General features: G+C 44.0%; 1 protein-coding gene across 2 annotated transcripts in view; it reads right to left on the bottom strand.

Annotated features, from left to right (window-relative positions):
* Positions 1-19,627, bottom strand: part of MBOAT2 (membrane bound O-acyltransferase domain containing 2) — a 343,260-nt gene that overhangs the window by 146,456 nt on the left and 177,177 nt on the right. For both annotated transcript variants that reach the window (XM_030198898.1, XM_030198899.1), the window contains exon 6: positions 11,002-11,056. In XM_030198898.1, the coding sequence (XP_030054758.1) occupies positions 11,002-11,056 (55 nt within the window). The remainder of the gene's footprint in view (positions 1-11,001; positions 11,057-19,627) is intronic.

Below are 19,627 nucleotides of genomic sequence, written 5' to 3'. Positions count from 1 at the left end.
AGTAGGAGAAGCTTGAACTGGATGCGGTATCTGATCGGAAGCCAGTGAAGTGACTTGAGGAGAGGGGTGATATGAGTATATCGGTCAAGGCGGAAGATAAGACGTGCAGCAGAGTTCTGAACGGACTGAAGGGGGGATAGATGGCTAAGTGGGAGGCCAGTGAGGAGTAGGTTGCAGTAGTCAAGGCAAGAGGTAATGAGAGAGTGGATGAGAGTTCGGGTGGTGTGCTCAGAGAGGAAAGGGCGAATTTTGCTGATGTTATAGAGGAAGAAGCGACAGGTCTTGGCTATCTGCTGGATATGCGCAGAGGGGGCCTCAACCCCTTTATCGGACAAGGGAGAAGGGGCAGCGTTTTGCATAAGGAAGGCCTGATGCAGCAGCAAAATAAACTCGGGGGAGAAACCCCCCAGACTGTGCACTTCAGCAGCCTGGGCCACAGCCCTAGACACACCCTCAACCGGCGCTCGCAAGAGCGGGGGAGAAACATGCTGCGCATCCAAGATGGCGTCCGGCGCGACACTCCGCGAAGGAGCCGCGCGGGAAGAACGGCGCTTAACTTTAGCCGCTTTTTTGCCGTCGCCCAAATCAAGGGCGGCCATGGCATTAACGTCTCCCACCTCAAGGGCGGCCCAAGAAGAAGCCGTCCGAGCAGAGTGGCCGGCCAAGATGGCGGAGGCGAGCAGCGGGGCATGGGCGTTTATGGCGGGAAAAACTGCCGCACCGGAGGAAGACCCGGGACACTGACCAGCCTCCAAACTGACACCCAACAAGGGCGAATCGGACTTTAAGACCCCCGCATCCCCGCTAGAAGCGCACACGCGGTCCGGGGAGCGATTCTTCGCGCCCTCGCCCTCCGATGCCATAGGCCACGTGGAGATCGATCGGGGAACCCCCTGCCCGCTATAAAAAGGTAAAAATTACCTGCTTCTCGCTCCGAGCTGTAACGAACTGGTGTCCCAGTGAGTAGCTGCAATAAACGTTTAAATAAACGTTGAAATAAACGCCCTTAAGGACGTCCAAAAATTTTTTTTTTTTTTTTATAACGGAGCCAGCGGGAGGGGGGAGAAAAGGAGGGACCTGGCGCCACCAGGTTTGCACTTACTCAAGAAGAGCCCTCAACCCCAGGTACTCAACAAAACCTAAAAATTAGGCTTGGAGACCTAGCCAGAGCTGCTGCTGTGTGTGACCACCACCTGCTGAGATAGAGAACATACTGAGGAGTTTCCGGCAGCACATGACCACATATAGGGAGGCAAAAGGTTTGCTCTCTATCTCCACCTGCTGGTAGATGGACACAACCCACCAGTCTATGGATTGATCAGCATGATGATATGGAACCTTGCATTACATAGCTATAATTCAGGTTCCTCTTTCCCACATGCATCACTTTGCACCTGCTCACATTAAACGTCATCTACCGTTTAGATGCCCAGTCTCCCAGTCTTGTAACAACTTTGAATAACTTTGTGTTGTCAACAAATTTAATTACCTCACCAGTTACTCCCATCTCTAGATCATTTATAAATATGTTAAAAAGCAGTGGTTCCAGCACAGACCCCTGGGGAACCCCACTATCTACCCTTCTCTATTGAGAACACTGGCCATTTACCAACTCTCTCTTTTCTATCTTTTAACCAGTTTTTAATCCACAATAGGACACTACCTCCTATCCCATGACTCTCCAATTTCCTCTGGAGTCTTTTATGAGTTATTTTGTCAAACACCTTTTGAAAATCCAAATATACAATATCGACCAGCTCACCTTTATCCACATGTTTGTTCACCCTTTAAAAGAAATGTAATAGACTGGTGAGGCAAGATTTCCCTTCACTAAATCCATGTTGACTTTGTCTCATTAATCCATGCTTTTAAATACGCTCAGTCTCTACCATTTTGCCTGTCACCAACGTCAGGCTCACCGGTCCATAATTTCCCGGATCTCCTCTGAAACCTTTTATAAAAATCGGCGTTACATTGGCCACCCTCCAATCTTCCGGTACCATGTTTGATTTTAAAGATAAATTACTAACTCAACAGTCCACCATATCTGTTTCATGTTATGCCAGCTCCTCAATGCAGGACCGCATTTCACAAATCTTCCTCAGGAGGAACCACCATCACATTTGTTCTACACCTCCAGTGGCTGCATGCCGGATTGAAACTCCCTTAGGGCTGAGCCACAGACGCCGCACAGGAAATAGTCAACGAGCACACAGCACCTGTATTGTGATGCATACTAATGACTGGAGGTGGCGTATTTGAACAGCCAACGGAGGTTTAACGGACATACAGAGTTTGTCCATGAAGAACAGTCATCCAGCGTTTATGTGGAAACATTTTCACTGCATCCAAGCGGAAGGCGTGGCGTTTGTAGGAAAAGGACTATTTTGCTGGCAGGACTGAGTTTTGATTATTTGAGTATGATATAATGTATAAGCATGGCAAAACATATGCACAATACGAAACAGTATAAGTATGCAGTTTAAAATGTAAAATCAACTGTTTTGTATTTAAATTAAATACAGGTGTGCAAGGTGAGCGGAGGAGTGAATGTGTGAGGTTTTAATAGTAGGCAGCAGTGCTAGTGAGGTTAGCGGGCATTGCAATATAATAAAATGTTTTTGTGATAAAGAAATAATACTGGAGTCTTTGTGTAGTCGATATTAAAAGTGACTCTGGAATTAAAAGAGTTATCCCCTGATTAGTAAATTTGGTACCATTATAATCTCCCTTGATTGCCCCTTTTACACCTCGGTCATCTAGTGGTCCAACTGATTCTTTTGCAGGCTTCTTGGTTTTATTGCTTTTTACTATGTGTTTTTGCCTCCAACGCATTTTTTTTTTCTTTTGCCTTCCTTATGCTGTTTCTTATTATTTTCAGTCAGTTCCTTCTTCCACTTACTGAAGGATTTTCTTTTAGCTCTAACAGCTTCCTTCACCTCACTTTTTAACCATGCCGGCTGTCGTTTGGCCTTTCTTTCTCCTTTTTTAATACATGGCACTGCACCTGTGTCTTTTTAGAATTTTTAGCTATATGAGTTTGTATCTTTTTTGGACTACAAATGGCAACATAACTATTGAGAAGATAAAGAACAAGAGGATAAAAAGTGAACAGGTAAATAGTTCAAAACATACTACGTATACTAAACATTACATACTAGACAACATACCGTAACTTGTAAATAAATCTAAGCATTTCATGCTTATTTTTAATATTATCTCTCTTTTGTATGATATGCTTATTGTTATTTTCTGTGCTTTACTGTATTACTTGTTCCTCTATTGTATTCTCTTTGGTATTATGTTTTCAGTGTGCTTGCTGTAACATAGAATTTGGTGCTCTTACCATCATCTAGCTGTTAATGGCTCACCACAGCTATATGATGATACGTTATTTTCTTTGAGCAACTTTTTTTTTCTTCCATTTTTTCTCTCCCCACCCCCTCCTCCCCCAGTCCTCCTGTTCATAAATAAAAATAAGATAAAGGTTCAAAAATACATTACTATTTATCTCTTACTTTTTTTGTATAGTTTTAATAATTTGTTAATTTTTTAATCATATTTCACCTGCTCTGGGAATAGATGACTAAAGTAGTGAACTCAAAGGGCCCTGTTTACTAAGTCGTGCTGTAGGTGCACATAGGGGTATCTCTAGAATTAGTGCACGCTAAATAGTGTGCACGCCTACAGTGCAGTTTAGAAAACAGAGCCCAAAATGTTGACAGTGGCCAGTTTTTCATGTCATGGGTCCATAAGCAACCAGAAAAATTACATGTTTGAATATCTAACTTTTTTTTTCCAAATAAAGAATGAGGTTTGGACTGTTGTATTACAAATTATTTGCTCTAACAGGACTCATTAAAACCTCATTGTTTGTTTTTGTAGACTTTAATCAACTTTTCCCCAGAGATGGTCATATATATTAAATTATTATTATTAATAATTTCCCTCATTTATATATGCATTCAGATTGGAGCTCCCTCCCTTTTTTATTATTATTTTGAAGACCCTTTAAAAGAGTTTCTAAAGTTAAGAGCTCTTTTTTTTCATTTTTGCAATATATCACAGTTCACTTGTCAATCAATGTTAACCAGAGGAGGACTGACCACTGAGGCAACCAAGCAGTGCCCGAGGGCCCAGAACAGTAGGGGGACCTAGTTTCCTCCCCCTTCCCCCATGTTATCCAGCATCTCCCCCCTCTTGCCTCTTCTAGGCACTATGCAGCAGAAGGTAACATAAAAGAGAGCATGGGGACTTGGCATCTGCTGATCGAGCTTCTTCTGACACAGGAAGTCTGCACTGGGATTGGGAATGGCAGATTCTGAGCACAGGTACAGGCTGTAATGTCCCATGCAGCCTTTTATTTTCACTTTACATCAGCGGCAGGAAGTGAGAAAAAAAAAAGGAGGTAAGGGCAATGCTAGATCAAGGAGAAAGGGAAAAGAGGGAGCAGTGGATAGATGCTGGATTGGGGGGGGGGGGGAAGTCATCAGGAAGATATGTTGTACAGAGAGGAAGAGGGGATAATGGAATATAAGGGATGGGGGATTCTACACATAAAGTGGAAAAGAGGGGGAGAAATGCTGATAATAGGGTATGGAAGAAAAGGAAAGTGTGCACGGGGCCTAGTGGGAGGGAGGGTTACTGGACCTGAATGGAGAGGGTGGAAAGGCTGCACATGGACGGATGGGGAAAAGGGAAAAGAAAAGGGAGATGCTGCACATGTATGGATGGATGGGAGAGAAGGGAATAGAAAAGGGAGATACTGCACATGGATGAAAAAGGAGGGAGGAAGTGCTATACATGGATGGAAGGGAGGGGAAGGAAAGAGTGAGGAGATGTACATGGATGAAGGGAAGAGGATGGGAGGAGAAAGAAAAGGAAGGGAAGAGAGGAGAAGCACATGGATGAAAGAGATGAAAGAACTGAGAGGAAATGCTATACATGGATGCATAGGCGTAGTCTGACTGTTCCATTTGAGAGGCAAAGTGTAGGCTGTGACACATTAACATATTCATTTGCATATATACATCTCATACATATTAATTATGGTTATCTCAAAAAATATACCGGATAGCAACCCAGTTTATTGGACAGTGAATATTTCTTTTTTTTTTTCCTCAATGAAATGAACCAGCATCAAGAAAGTTTGTCTCATGGTGCCCCCATTCTCATCCTCATGAATTAGCAAGGGCAGTGCATACTGTCAACTCTCCATGTCCCCTCACTACTGCGGCTTGCTCTCTCTTTCTTTCTTTCTCTCTCCCTCCAGACTAGTATTAGCAGTATACTGATAATATAAGTAGATACTTTAACACTTATCCAGCAGTCAGTTCTAGCTCCCTAGTTCATCGTCTTCCTGTTGGCCATGTGAACAGTAGTGTTCAGCAGAACTTTAACAGAAATCCTGTGGTTACCAGCAACAGCAACCATAAACTGATCTGACTGTAGGTTACCAAATGGCCACTAAGTTCATATCTACCAGCCTTGAGTTTATTGTTGGGTTACCAAACATGTTTGGAATAGGCATCATATATATTAGCTGTACCTAATGGTTAGAGCAGCAGGATGCCAACCAGGGAAGCCAGGGTTAAAATCCCATTGCTGTTGCTTGATTTCTTGGACAAGCCACTTAACACTCCATTGCCCCAGGTACAAACAAGCCCTCCAGGAAAAGGAAATTATCAACTGTACCTGAATGTAACTTGCCATGAGCTACTACTGAGAAAGGCATAATCTAAATTCAAATCCAAACTCAGGCATATTTTAAAGTAATATAAAACTCTACAAATGTCACAAACTATAGAACAATTCTACCATAACATAATAGCACATTTCTAGGAGTCACACAAGAGGGGCCTACCTAAGAAAAGACTGAACGGTAAACATTGTGGTAGGCTCTAGAACATCAATACACCTATTGGAATACTAAACAAGTCAAATTAGTACAAACTTATCATGCACAGCAGTGGCGTAGCCAGACTTGACATTTTGGGCGGGCCCAGAGCTAATATGAATGGGCAATTTTGCACTTGCTGACGGATTTCTAAGTAGTCTGCCCAATAGCTGCCCTGCATTAGCAGAAACCACATACATACTTAATGGAGAAACCAATATTTTTAAATATAGTTACATTATCCCATATCTTAACATTGACCAGACATAAGTCTACCACAATGGCAAACCTCTCAACAGACATGACAGGATCTTGCAATATAATTACAAAGGAAAAATGTATTTCAAATTCTGGTAGCACCTCAGTAATAGCAATAGAAAATCCGTTCACTGCCAGGTACTTTGTGAAGTAACACTAAATTCTGCAAAGAAGCTTAGAGCCTAGGTTTCAAACAACATCAATTCTGAACATAAATACCAATAACAGTAATTGTATAAAGGCAGCAGTGAATATACATAACAGCAATGCACAATCTAATGGAAAAGTCAGACAGGTCAGACTCATACATCCCCACAGAAACCACATGCCAGCAGAATCTCTCATCTTATTCATATGCAGAACACATACCAACTCCTATCAATTACAGAACAGAGGACCAAATATTAGAAACTGTCCTGTAGCCTGGCATCAGCCATTCCCTGCCCTTCAGCCCGGCATCAGCTTTTCCCTTCCCTACCCCTCATCCATCACCATAGTCCAGCATCAGCCCTTCCCTTCTCTACCTTACTCTCCCTCCCATCTATCCCCCCAGTCTGGTATCAGGTCTTCCCTTCCCCACCATCCATCCCATTCCAGGTATCAGCCCTACCCTACTCCACACCCCTTCCTGTAGCCTAGTGTCAGCCCTGTCCTACCCCCTACCAATCCCCACCATGGTCTGGTATCTCCTCCCCCCACCATGAAGCACACCAGCATTAAATAAGACTTTTTGTTTAATGTCCTGGGCACTGTAGAGCCCACCGCCACCCACAAACCTGCCTACATTAAATGTAAAACTTTTTTTTTTTTATTTTAACCTGAGCACTGCACCCAAAACCCCACCAAGGCACCAACATGACAAACATACAACCTTTTAAAAAATTTTTAACCTGGGCACTATAAAAATTTATTGGTGGGTTTCTGGGTAGGGGTGAGCTCTTCACCTTTTTTTTGACCTAGGCAGTGAAGAGCACACTCCCACCCAGAAGCCCATCACCAGCCAGCACTACACTGTACACGACATTAAAATTAAAAATATATATATTTAATTTACCTGCGCTGAGCAGTTGGGCTTCGGTGGTGGTGGCAGATGGTGGTACAGACTCAGAGAGCACTCACTGTGTGCTGTGGTGGGGCTACGGGGGAGTGCTGAGGTCTGAGTGGGATCAACAAAAAAAGGCAGATCTTGATCCAGCAGGGCAGAGGGGAGGAACCGCGACACTGACAGCAGCCGGTAGATGTTCCCTTCCCATGCAGTACTGCAGTGTCGCCATGCGCACAGGGGGGAGGAGCAAGTCAAAGCAGCAAAGCAGAGTTCAGAGACTCTGGAGTGAAACCGGACACGGAATGAATAGTGGCACCGGTGTGCAGTGCTACAATGGCCTACGACTTCAGGATCAGGACCTGGCCCGCACAAAAAAAAAAATTTAGGCAGGGAAGAGGCGGACCGAAGAGCTACCTGCTGCCTTGGTGGGCCTGAGCTGAGAGCCCACCCGTAGCTATGCCCCTGAGCTGCGCGACGCGACCATGCAAGCCCGAAAGGTAGGTGGGCTGGAGCCTGGACTGGAGATCAGCTGAGCGGGTGCCGTGCCTTCTCTGACGTCTACGCGAGTTGCGACTCACAGTCTCACACAGCTGAAAATGTGAAAAAGGGCCGCTGCAGTGTGTGCGGTGCGCTTGGTGGGCGGGCCTGAGCCTAAATTGGATCCGTAGCTACGCCCCTGATGCACAGACATTCAATGTTAGCAGAATATCTGGTCTCTTCCACTCATGCAGAACGCAGATAGACCTTCCTAAAAATAGAAATATATGGACAAAAATTAAACTGAATTCCTAGATGCCAGACTTTGTACACAGTGCAACGCCAGAGAAAGAGTAGTATGTCCCCTTATACTGTGCAAAATATAAACATAGCAGGTGTAAATTTCAAAACCTGACATATTCCATACTACAATACTAATTAAGGGGTCCTTTTACTAAGGTGCGCTAATGGATTTAGTGTTCACTAAATGCTAAGGAGCCCATTTTTATCCATGAGCTTCTTAGCATTTAGCACATGCTAATCATTAGTATGCACTAAATCCAATAGGGACACCTTAGTAAAAGGACCCCTAAATATGGTATACTGTCCTAACCAGAAGAAGGTGGTTTTGGCTTCTGAAAGCTAACTGAAAAATGTATTGACTTAGTCCAATAGAAAACCTCTCACCTTATTTTCCATCTAATTTGTCATTTACTGTTTGTAATATGGCAGTTTTCGACATTTTCATATTTTCCACAGTACAGCAGGACAGACAACTCTGTTTCTCTTTCTGTGGTGTTGCACCGTTTGCAAAGCCTGGCTTCCTAAGGGTTCATTTTAAACTACATAATTGTTTTATTTTACCTTATCTTTAGAGTAGGCTACACAGCTAAGACACTACTTTATCCTAAGTTAAAAATAAAATTCTTTTTTCTGTGTGGTCTGATCATTTAATTTTTCTAATCATGTTGAATCCAGTCTTTCATATCTGCTGTCTGCTTTCCACTGTCTTCTCTTAACTCTATTGCCTGGGTTTCCTTTTCCATTTGTCATTTTTTTCTCTTCCCTTTTCTTCCTTCAAAATATCCAGCATTGATCTTTTCCGTCAAGTTTCTTGCACTTATTTTTCTATCGCTCTAATCAGTCTTCAAATACCTCTTTTTACTGCTCAGTCTACAAGTTTCCACCTCTTTCCCTAACTCCGGCTGTCCCATTCCCCAGGCTTCCACTAATCCTTCCCTCTCCTCCTTCAATCATCTCTCCCCCTATTCCATCCTATTCCCTCTCTTTCCCTATTCCATCCAGCATCTCCTCCCTCCCCCTTTCATCCAGCGTCTCCTCCCTCCCTCTCCCAATCCCTTCACTCCTGTCTCTCACCTCCACCTTCCATCCAGCATCTCCCATCTCTCTCTCTCTTATCCTCTTCCATCCAGTGTCTTCCCTTTCCCCTTCCATCCAGCAACTCCCCTTCTCCCTCTCCTTTCCATTCATGGTCTCCCCTCTCTCTATCCTCTTCCATTCAGTCTCTCTCCTTTCTACTTCCATCTAGTTTCTCAAACTTCTATCCAGAATCTCCTCTCACTGCTACAGCCAACCAGGATCTGCTCCCTCACAGCCTGTTCTGCCCTGTCATAGGCATCCAGGATCTCTTCTGTCTCCTCCCCTACCCTGCTCTGCCCTAGGCTTCCAGGATCTCCTCTCTCTTATGCCCCTGCCATTCAACATCACCTCTCTTTCTATTATCCCAGTCCTGTGGTTCCAGCATTGTCTGCCTACAGCTGCAATACCAGTCCTGTCATTCTGGCCAAGTCCATTCCAGATTCTAGCTCCTGCCTCGCTTGTTTGCCCAGTCCCAGCTGGGGGTCTTGCCTGCCACTGCCGCTCCTCAGCAGTGGTCCAAGGGCTCACGTTCTAGTGACTGTTTGTTTTGAACCTGAGATCGTGACAGTACCTGAGATGATTCGGTTGCACCGAGTACAACGTTTGAAGCTGCTGGGTGTATTCGATGACATGGAAGGGAAAACGGCTTTGGCGAAATCAAAAGACACGATTGTGCCTGTTAAAAGAAAAAGGGACACAAAAAAATAAAAAGGGAATAACCCGACCGCCGAAAAAGCAAAGAAAACTTAAAAAAAAAAAAAAAAAACAGTTCTCGTAGTGCATTTTTAGTTTTGTCCCCTTTTAAAATAATAAAATAAAATAATGAAAATTATAAGAAAAAAAGCGAATAGTCGAGAAGACTCTTTCCTGGGCCTGAGAGGAGCACAGAAAAAACCTACCGCACCTCAATGCGGAGAAAAGAAAACTAAGGGGCACACTCGTGCGACAGGTGGGAAGTTGTCCGCGCAAGCGCAGTGCGCGTGATTCACGTGCCAGAAGACTCTAGGCAAAAACTTTTTATTTTTGCTTCAAAATTTTGCTCTGTTTCCTGGACACCGACCCACATGTGACAACAAGCAGCCTGCTTGTCCTCGGAGAAAGTCAAATTTAAATAAATACAGTCATAAAAACTAATTCTTCAAATGCTGAAAAGGACATCACATCTACAAATCGTTTCCTGCCAGAACATATTTTATTGAGTCATTCTTAGTTGCCATAGACCTAAAATCTGTCACAGAATTGGCAGATATAGAAATGCTATTAAGGGTTGAATTAGTGATCAGTTGATAACTTCATAGATGACAGAGTCAACAGGCATCAAAACCTTAAATCACATCATATTTTAACGAACAATTATTCCACTGAAGCATAGATTTGTACTCTCAGCAAAATTGGGGGGGGGGGGGGGGGGGGGGGGGAACGACACAGATCTGACAACCAATAGTTTTGAGATCCTCTTAGTGGTGCAAAGCATGGCAAAAGCATGCAAAATTCTCCCCATACACAAACTAAATGCATGCAAGCACATCTCTTGAATATTCATTGTACATATTCTGAAAACCAGAGCAGTTGGATGGAGGCCCGAGGACTAACTCTGGGAACAGCAACAAACATTAAATTACTACAAGTCATATTTGAAATCCAATCACCATTTTTCACAAGCCAATACTTATACATGCATCTCTCTAGTTATTCAGAATTTATATTAATGAGCTGGAATGATTATATGAAGCTTTCAACTATTTCCAGTGAATACTCAAGCAAATATAAAAAAAAAATTTACCTATACAAAGAAACAAAGCATGGCATAGACTCCAAATATGATTGTTCAGGAAATGCTGTAAGAAAAAATATTTCCTAAACAAACCTACGTAACGATTCGTAAATAAAAAAATAAACGTAATAAAGTGTACAAAGGAACAAGAAAAGTTGCAATAAAGTCTACCTAACAGCAAGAGTCCTTTGAGAAGTTGTCAATTCTTCTTCTTTTCGAAACATTCCTGGAGAAGAGAAAGAGTACTTTTTAATAGGGAGGAAAAACTCAAACCTAAATGCATGTTATTAGCAGGTGTTTCAAGGAATATTAAGGCTTTTTTTTTGTAATTATTGGGAAACTGAGTCAGAGAAACCTTCAAAAGCTACAGTTTGCCTTGAAGAGTTTTCAGTACCCTTGTAAAATGTTTAAGGCACCTGATAAATGAATTGTAGAAGCAATTCAGAAATAGTCAGTCTTAACTTTGTGTTAAGTTTAGCATACACATTTCTCCATTTTCAATCAGGCCTATGATGCAGTAATGTAACAGTATCTTTACAATTCAAATCTGTAAATCTAGCCATGTGTGTTCTATTTATAAAGGCTGGTTCACATTTTCTGGCATATCATATCTTTCACATAATGCATAATCATTCCAAAAAGTAGATTGTAACCATCCCTAAGGTTTCACTCTGTGTAATCTACCTATCAAGACAATGCAACTGTGTATTTAAACAACTATTTTACGGAGAACACACCCCAATGAGATTCTGGGTCTGTTTAGTAGAATGTACGTTGAATATAAGCACCTGCAGCTTGTATTCAATACTGCTTTAATCTAAGTAAGAAGAAACAGCAATCTTATTAACCACCGCAAACTCTTGGGCCCATTATCAGAAGCGAACGCGGGCACTAGAGGCTATTAGCGCCATACTAGTGACCGTGTTTGCTACCGCCCCATGATCAGAGCGCCCCCGAGCATGTGAAACGCACTTGTGGGCTCTGACTCCAAGTAGCATGCAAATGCATGCTAAACAGGTATTTTATTATTCTTTTCCAATGATCAGTGGACAATGCACAAAACACTGGTGCACTACCCACGGCAAACCCTACGCCAGCTCAGATCTGGCATAAGGATTTGCAGAACATTGGGGAGGAATGGTGAGCCCTGTCCAACATGCATTTGGCATGCTGGCAGGCCTCCATACCCTCAATAGAAATCCAACCCCTCCCCCCCCACAGCAGCCTTGACCCCTCATCCCAAGCCAGTGGCACGAGGGCTGGAGACAGACCTCTAGTCCCCCGGCCCCCTTATATGGTGGTGAAGCCCTGCCCGCGCATCCCTCCTCCGCCACTCAGGTACAGGGGGAGAAGGGAAGGGGGTCAGTCGACCACCTGGTTGGGGGGGGGGGCTTGTGTTCACAGCCCACTTTGGGGGGGGGGGATGCAAGGGGGGTGAACTTGTGTCAGGGGGCTCAGGGGTAATGGAGTTCAGCTGGACCTCCAGCCCCCATGTCACTGGCTTGGGATGGGGGGTGTGGGGTGGGGTAACTAGGCCACCAGCGTGTCTGGCGGTCCCACAGACCTCCAAGCCCCTGTGTTTGACAGGTCTGGGCTTTTGACAGCCCGGACCTATCAAACAAGTGTGGGAGGGATTGTGCCTGAGCGCATACTCAGGCACAATCCTCCCGCACGTTCACCCTATGACAGAGATAATAGCGTGCTTAAATTTGCATACTATTATCTCTGATCACAGGGGCAGTAAAGCCCCGTGCTGTTCCAGAGCTATTTTTAGAGCGCTGTTTGGAACGTGGAGCTTTTGATCATATGAACCTCTGTATGGTTTACAATACAAGTGAGTAGGTAGGCAAACTCAAAAAAATGCCACTCATTCTAGTGATAGAATAGAAACTAACTATAACAACGTGTAACTAATGAAACAATTTAGCAAACAACCGGGTTTTTAATAGTTCAGAAAATCTGTTTGCATCTTAAATTAATGGGACAGAATTCCATAAAAATCGGGAAATACAGAGCTAAAAGGTTCCTTTCAAGTCAAGATAAGTAAGTGAAAGTAGCTGAGAAAAGTTCAAACTTCTTTGTATGAATCACTCGTTTAGATAACAGATCAAATTTGACCTCTCTCAGAGACATCACGTAAAATAGACCATCATCGTACAACAACTTAAAACACAAAATTGTAAACTCAACTCAAGCCCTTACAGGCAGCCAGCGTAAAGTCATCAAAACCTGAGTGGGTGTATCAAACTGATTTCTTCTCAAAATGATCCTGGTTGCTGTGTTTTGCACGAGTTGCAGTCTGGCCATTAAAATTTTGAGTTATCTAATTACAGTGGTGGAAATAAGTATTTGATCCCTTGCTGATTTTGTAAGTTTGCCCACTGACAAAGACATGAGCAGCCCATAATTGAAGGGTAGGTTATTGGTAACAGTGAGAGATAGCACATCACAAATTAAATCCGGAAAATCACATTGTGGAAAGTATATGAATTTATTTGCATTCTGCAGAGGGAAATAAGTATTTGATCCCCCACCAACCAGTAAGAGATCTGGCCCCTACAGACCAGGTAGATGCTCCAAATCAACTCGTTACCTGCATGACAGACAGCTGTCGGCAATGGTCACCTGTATGAAAGACACCTGTCCACAGACTCAGTGAATCAGTCAGACTCTAACCTCTACAAAATGGCCAAGAGCAAGGAGCTGTCTAAGGATGTCAGGGACAAGATCATACACCTGCACAAGGCTGGAATGGGCTACAAAACCATCAGTAAGACGCTGGGCGAGAAGGAGACAACTGTTGGTGCCATAGTAAGAAAATGGAAGAAGTACAAAATGACTGTCAATCGACAAAGATCTGGGGCTCCACGCAAAATCTCACCTCGTGGGGTATCCTTGATCATGAGGAAGGTTAGAAATCAGCCTACAACTACAAGGGGGGAACTTGTCAATGATCTCAAGGCAGCTGGGACCACTGTCACCACGAAAACCATTGGTAACACATTACGACATAACGGATTGCAATCCTGCAGTGCCCGCAAGGTCCCCCTGCTCCGGAAGGCACATGTGACGGCCCGTCTGAAGTTTGCCAGTGAACACCTGGATGATGCCGAGAGTGATTGGGAGAAGGTGCTGTGGTCAGATGAGACAAAAATTGAGCTCTTTGGCATGAACTCAACTCGCCGTGTTTGGAGGAAGAGAAATGCTGCCTATGACCCAAAGAACACCGTCCCCACTGTCAAGCATGGAGGTGGAAATGTTATGTTTTGGGGGTGTTTCTCTGCTAAGGGCACAGGACTACTTCACCGCATCAATGGGAGAATGGATGGGGCCATGTACCGTACAATTCTGAGTGACAACCTCCTTCCCTCCGCCAGGGCCTTAAAAATGGGTCGTGGCTGGGTCTTCCAGCACGACAATGACCCAAAACATACAGCCAAGGCAACAAAGGAGTGGCTCAGGAAGAAGCACATTAGGGTCATGGAGTGGCCTAGCCAGTCACCAGACCTTAATCCCATTGAAAACTTATGGAGGGAGCTGAAGCTGCGAGTTGCCAAGCGACAGCCCAGAACTCTTAATGATTTAGAGATGATCTGCAAAGAGGAGTGGACCAAAATTCCTCCTGACATGTGTGCAAACCTCATCATCAACTACAGAAGACGTCTGACCGCTGTGCTTGCCAACAAGGGTTTTGCCACCAAGTATTAGGTCTTGTTTGCCAGAGGGATTAAATACTTATTTCCCTCTGCAGAATGCAAATAAATTCATATACTTTCCACAATGTGATTTTCCGGATTTAATTTGTGATGTGCTATCTCTCACTGTTACCAATAACCTACCCTTCAATTATGGGCTGCTCATGTCTTTGTCAGTGGGCAAACTTACAAAATCAGCAAGGGATCAAATACTTATTTCCACCACTGTATAACTACAATAATCCAAGCTAGATAACAAAAGCTTGAGTCCATTTCTGCAAATCACTTAAAACAAAATGACCTAATTTGCCAAAAAAAAAAAAGCAAATTTACCAAATATCCTATATAATAATTTCCACCTCCAACGTTCTGAAGCTGACTCCCATGGCACTGAAGGGGTTCATAGGGTCAGTGTGGTTCGTGCTGCCTATAACCATCTGTCTCACTGTCCCGCCCTCACATCATAACGTTATGACGTCGAGGGCTGAACACTGAGCGGGAAGGGGACACGCTGCTCTCTCCCTTGCCCCTCCCGAGTTGCCGCTGGAACCTGTACCCCACCCAGAGCCGCACTCACCTCTCTTCCCTGCCCCCCCCCTCCAGCCTCCCAGCGATTGTCCTCACTCCCCTGATTACCTCCGTCGAAGCGGCCGCATTATTGAAAGCCCTGCCCTTCTTTAGCCTTCCCTTCCAGTTCGTTCCCTCAGAGCCCCACCCTCGCAGAAAGAGGAAATGACATCAGAAGGCGGGACTCTGAGGGAACGAACTCGAAGGGAAGGCTGGAGATGGGCAGGGCTTTCAATAACGCGGCCGCTTCGACAGAGGTAATCAGGGGAGTGAGGACTATCGCTGGATGGCTGGGGGGGGGGGCAGGGGACAGCGGAGAATCGCTGGGTGGCTGGAGGGGGGGGCAGGGGAGAGAGGAGAATCACACACACACACTCGCACCCAGTCTCACTCTCTCTCTGTCACACACACACACACTCGCACGGTGCTGCTAACCACGCAGAGGGGGGAGGGGGTCCTGAGACCAGAGAGGGAGGGAGGAGGGAGGTATCTCTGTCACACACACACTCTCTCTGTCAGTGTGTTTCTCTCTCTCACTCTCACACACTGTCTCTCGCACACTATCACATTTACTCTCTATGTATCACAGTCGGTCTCATACAGTGTGTGTGAGAGAGTATGTGTGCGATACACTCTCTTGGTCTCACAGAGTCTGTATCTGTAAAACACATTCTCTCTCACACTCACTGTCTCTCACATACGCACTTCTCTCACACACACACTCGCACCCAGACTCACTCTCTCTGTCACACACACTCGCACATTCACTCTCTCTCTCACAGTCAATCTCCCACACACTCTCTCAAACATACACACTCCGAGGAAAACCTTGCTAGCGCCCGTTTCATTTGTGTCAGAAACGGGCCTTTTTTACTAGTAGAAGACATAATTCCCCAAATTCTATATATGATGCTCCAAATTGTGTTCAGAAATTTGGGTACGTGCCCAATTGCCATGCACAATTTAACTGAATAATGAACCAACTAGCACCAATAATTTGGCAACAATTAGAACTTACGTGTGCATTTCGCTAGGCACTATTCTATAAAAATGTGCATGTAAATTCTTACAAGGATCTGAAAAGGGTGAGTGGCCATGGGTATTCCAAGAATTTGTATGCACTGTTATAGAAAACGCCTGATCCACGCCTAATTTAGGCATGGGGATTTACACCAGATTTCAGTTGGTGTACAGTGCTAAATGCTATTCTATAAATGGCACCTAACTTGGAGCATTTGTTACAGAATAGCACTAATTTTTTTTCAGCACCATTTATAGAATTGGGTCCAATATGCCAAATCTGAGATTCATCCTCAAGGCTATACTCAGTCTAGACATACAAACTATAAACTATAGACTGAAGAGAAACAGAATAAACAGAATAACACAAGGCAGAGGTTTTAGTTTGCCGTCCAACCATAGCACAGATGTCTTTTTGGTGTTTAAGTAAAATTGCAATGTCAGAAGATCCCAAATAAAATATTGGTTCCACTGATTCTCTCCAAAGACCCTGTGCAGAGAGCTCAGTACAGGGTCTTTGGAGGAATCAGTGGAACCAATATTTTATTTGGGATCCTCCAACCCTGCAATTTTACAGAAGTCCCATCTACTAGATTTAACATAAAGATTTCAAACACTGCATTGTTTTTTTTTTTTTGGACTACTGAAGCAGCCATTAGGTTGGAACACGGCCCAATTCTTTGACTGCACAGCACATTTTCTGTGTGTTTTGTTTTTTCTTCACTGTTTTGGTTTCTTTGGATTGTTCTGTGTTTTGGATTTGCTGTTTTTTGCAACAAAATTCGATCATCATCTGCATAGATAAAATAAGCCACTCCCATATCCTGAAGCACCTCTCCTAAAGAACAGAAAAACATTTTAAAATAATTGTGAAGAGTGAGGAACCTTGTGGGACTCCACATCCTGAAGACCAAGATGGGAAGATTTTATCCTGAATTTTTACAGAAAAACGATTTTTCAAGAAATCTGAAAACTAGGGCCATATTTGACCAATAATTCCAACCCAATCTAGTTTTATTAACAATAAATCATGGTTTACCAACTCAAAACCTGAAGACAAATCTCATTTCATCAAAAAAGCTGGGATACCCTTGTCTGAAGAGGTACAGAGAAAACAGCAAGCAAACAAGTCTCAGTGATACATTTCTTACAGAATCCTGATTGCCTGAGATCTAATATCTCAGATTTGTCTAAGTAATTTTGAAGCTGCATAGCAACTATTGATTCTGAGGCTTTAGCTAGAAAAGGAATGCTGGCTATATAGGCCTGTAGTTAGAACAAACATTACTGAGTTTAGCAGCATCTTTTAAAATCAGAATGAACATAATGGAACTAATTTCAATTGAAAAAAAAAACATCCTGCTTCTAACATTATATTAAAAAAGGGCTGAAGCCAGCAAAGCCTTTCAGATGAAAAGAACTGCAAATGCTGGACAAGGGTCCAATTCACAGAACATTATCACAAATAGATCTTTAATCTCAATAGGCGTAAATGTATCCCAAATGCAATTTGCTTTAATGCCTGTTGGATTAAAGTATTGCAAATTATTATCTGAATACCTGCTTCCCCAGACAAATTCTAGTTGTTGCAATTGTTGCCTAAAATAGACAGCTAATTCATCAGCTGATGAACTAACAGACATGTTCAAATTTGGGTTTTTAAAAAAGTGATTTCACAGGAAACAATTCATGGGACTTGTTTCCGTGGCAATTTTTGTTTTTGAGAAATAATTTTTTAGCCATTATAATTTGCTCAATTTACTGAAATATTTCAAGCTATTATCTTCATGAACCCTAGAAATTATACAGCCCTTCAATTCCTAGAACGTCTCATTTTTCTGCTGCTCCAAGATGAGATTACTCCTCAGGGAATTTTGTACAACTGCACAATTTGTACAGAAGTCTGCACTTTCCATGCAGAATTTTGCACAGCAGTGCCAGAAGTGGCAGCAACAATGGCAATGATTCTTGACCTTCCTGCAGTAAAGAGGCGGTGGTGGTGTATGGCTACATCAGACCTTGTCCTCCTCTTTTGGCATCTTGGCCCTGACTGTTCAATTGAATCAAGCAGCTCGGCTTTGTGTGAGTCAAAGGGGCAGCTCAGCCCAGGACAACAGAGAAAGAAGCAAGGCCCAATGCGCAGCTATGCATCACCTCTGTTTGCTGCATAATTGGGGTGGGGCGGAATACAGCAAGAGAAAGATAGACAGGGGTACACTAGCACAGGATAGGGGGCCTGGAGAAAGTTGGGATGTAGACGGCATCGGGCAGGGGGGGGGAGGTTATAACAAACTGGGAGATGTGTGTCACGGGGGAGAAGGGAGGAGAAAGGAGGTATTGGGGGTGGAGAGATATAGGCAGGGCTTTTTTTGAGGGGGTACTGAGTATCGGCACCTTTTCCATTATCTGCTAAAATTGACCCATGGTCCCTAAGTTTTAATGAAAGATCTCAGACTCTACACACCAATTTTGCCTTGTCATAGATTCTGTGACTGGTTGCAGGGGGCCTGGTTATTGTGGGGTGGGTCGCTCAGCGATCACCCCACCTCTGAAGAATGGCCTGGCATTTGAGTACCGGCACCTTTTTGACTAGAAAAAAAAAACATACTGGATATAGGTAAGTGCTGTGGAGAGGGTGCAGGTAGAGACCTTGGGTATGGACAGAACTGGGGTTTTGCTTGAAGTTAGGGAAAAAGAACAAGGATTACAGTGGATACTGAGCTGTGGGCAAAAGAACTGCAAAAAGAAGAGAGCTGTTAAAGGGTAGAGAACATGTGAACAAAGAGAGGGGCTGAACCCACCAGGTAAGGGGAAGGGGTTCAAACTAAGACAAAGCTGGATAAAGAAGAGGGAAAAGGCTGAGGGAGGGGAATCATTTCATGTCTGGAGGAAAACTCAGGCCTTAAAGAAATAGAGAATGACATGGGGATAAAGTTTGTCCCCGTCCCCACGGGTTCTGTCCCCAACCACAGCCCGTCCCCGCACTCTGTCACCGTCCCTGCCCCATCCCCACAGATTCTGTCCCCGTCTGCTCTGTCCTCATCTGAAGAAGCCTCAAACACTTATGATTTTATATTTAAATTTTTATTAAAGTATAAAAGGAATATGATGTGCAACTGGTGTTTATAAATCACAAATATTAAACAATAATAGCAACAACAGCAAGTAAAGGGTATGATACATACCTGTAGCAGTTGTTCTCCGAGGACAGCAGGCTGATTGTTCTCACGACTGGGTTGACGTCCGCGGCAGCCCCCACCAACCGGAAGAAGCTTCGCGGGACGGTCGGCACGCAGGCCACGCCCACCGCGCATGCGCGGCCGCCTTCCCGCCCGTGCGCGACCGCTCCCGCCAGTTGAATGACAAGCAATAAAATATGAAACACAACTCCAAAGGGGAGGAGGGAGGGTAGGTGAGAACAATCAGCCTGCTGTCCTCGGAGAACAACTGCTACAGGTATGTATCATACCCTTTCTCCGAGGACAAGCAGGCTGCTTGTTCTCACGACTGGGGTA

Source organism: Microcaecilia unicolor, chromosome 3, assembly GCF_901765095.1.
Source record: "Microcaecilia unicolor chromosome 3, aMicUni1.1, whole genome shotgun sequence".
NCBI lineage: Eukaryota > Metazoa > Chordata > Amphibia > Gymnophiona > Siphonopidae > Microcaecilia > Microcaecilia unicolor.
Note: the sequence above shows the minus strand (reverse complement) of the source record. Positions and strands in the feature narration are given on the sequence as shown.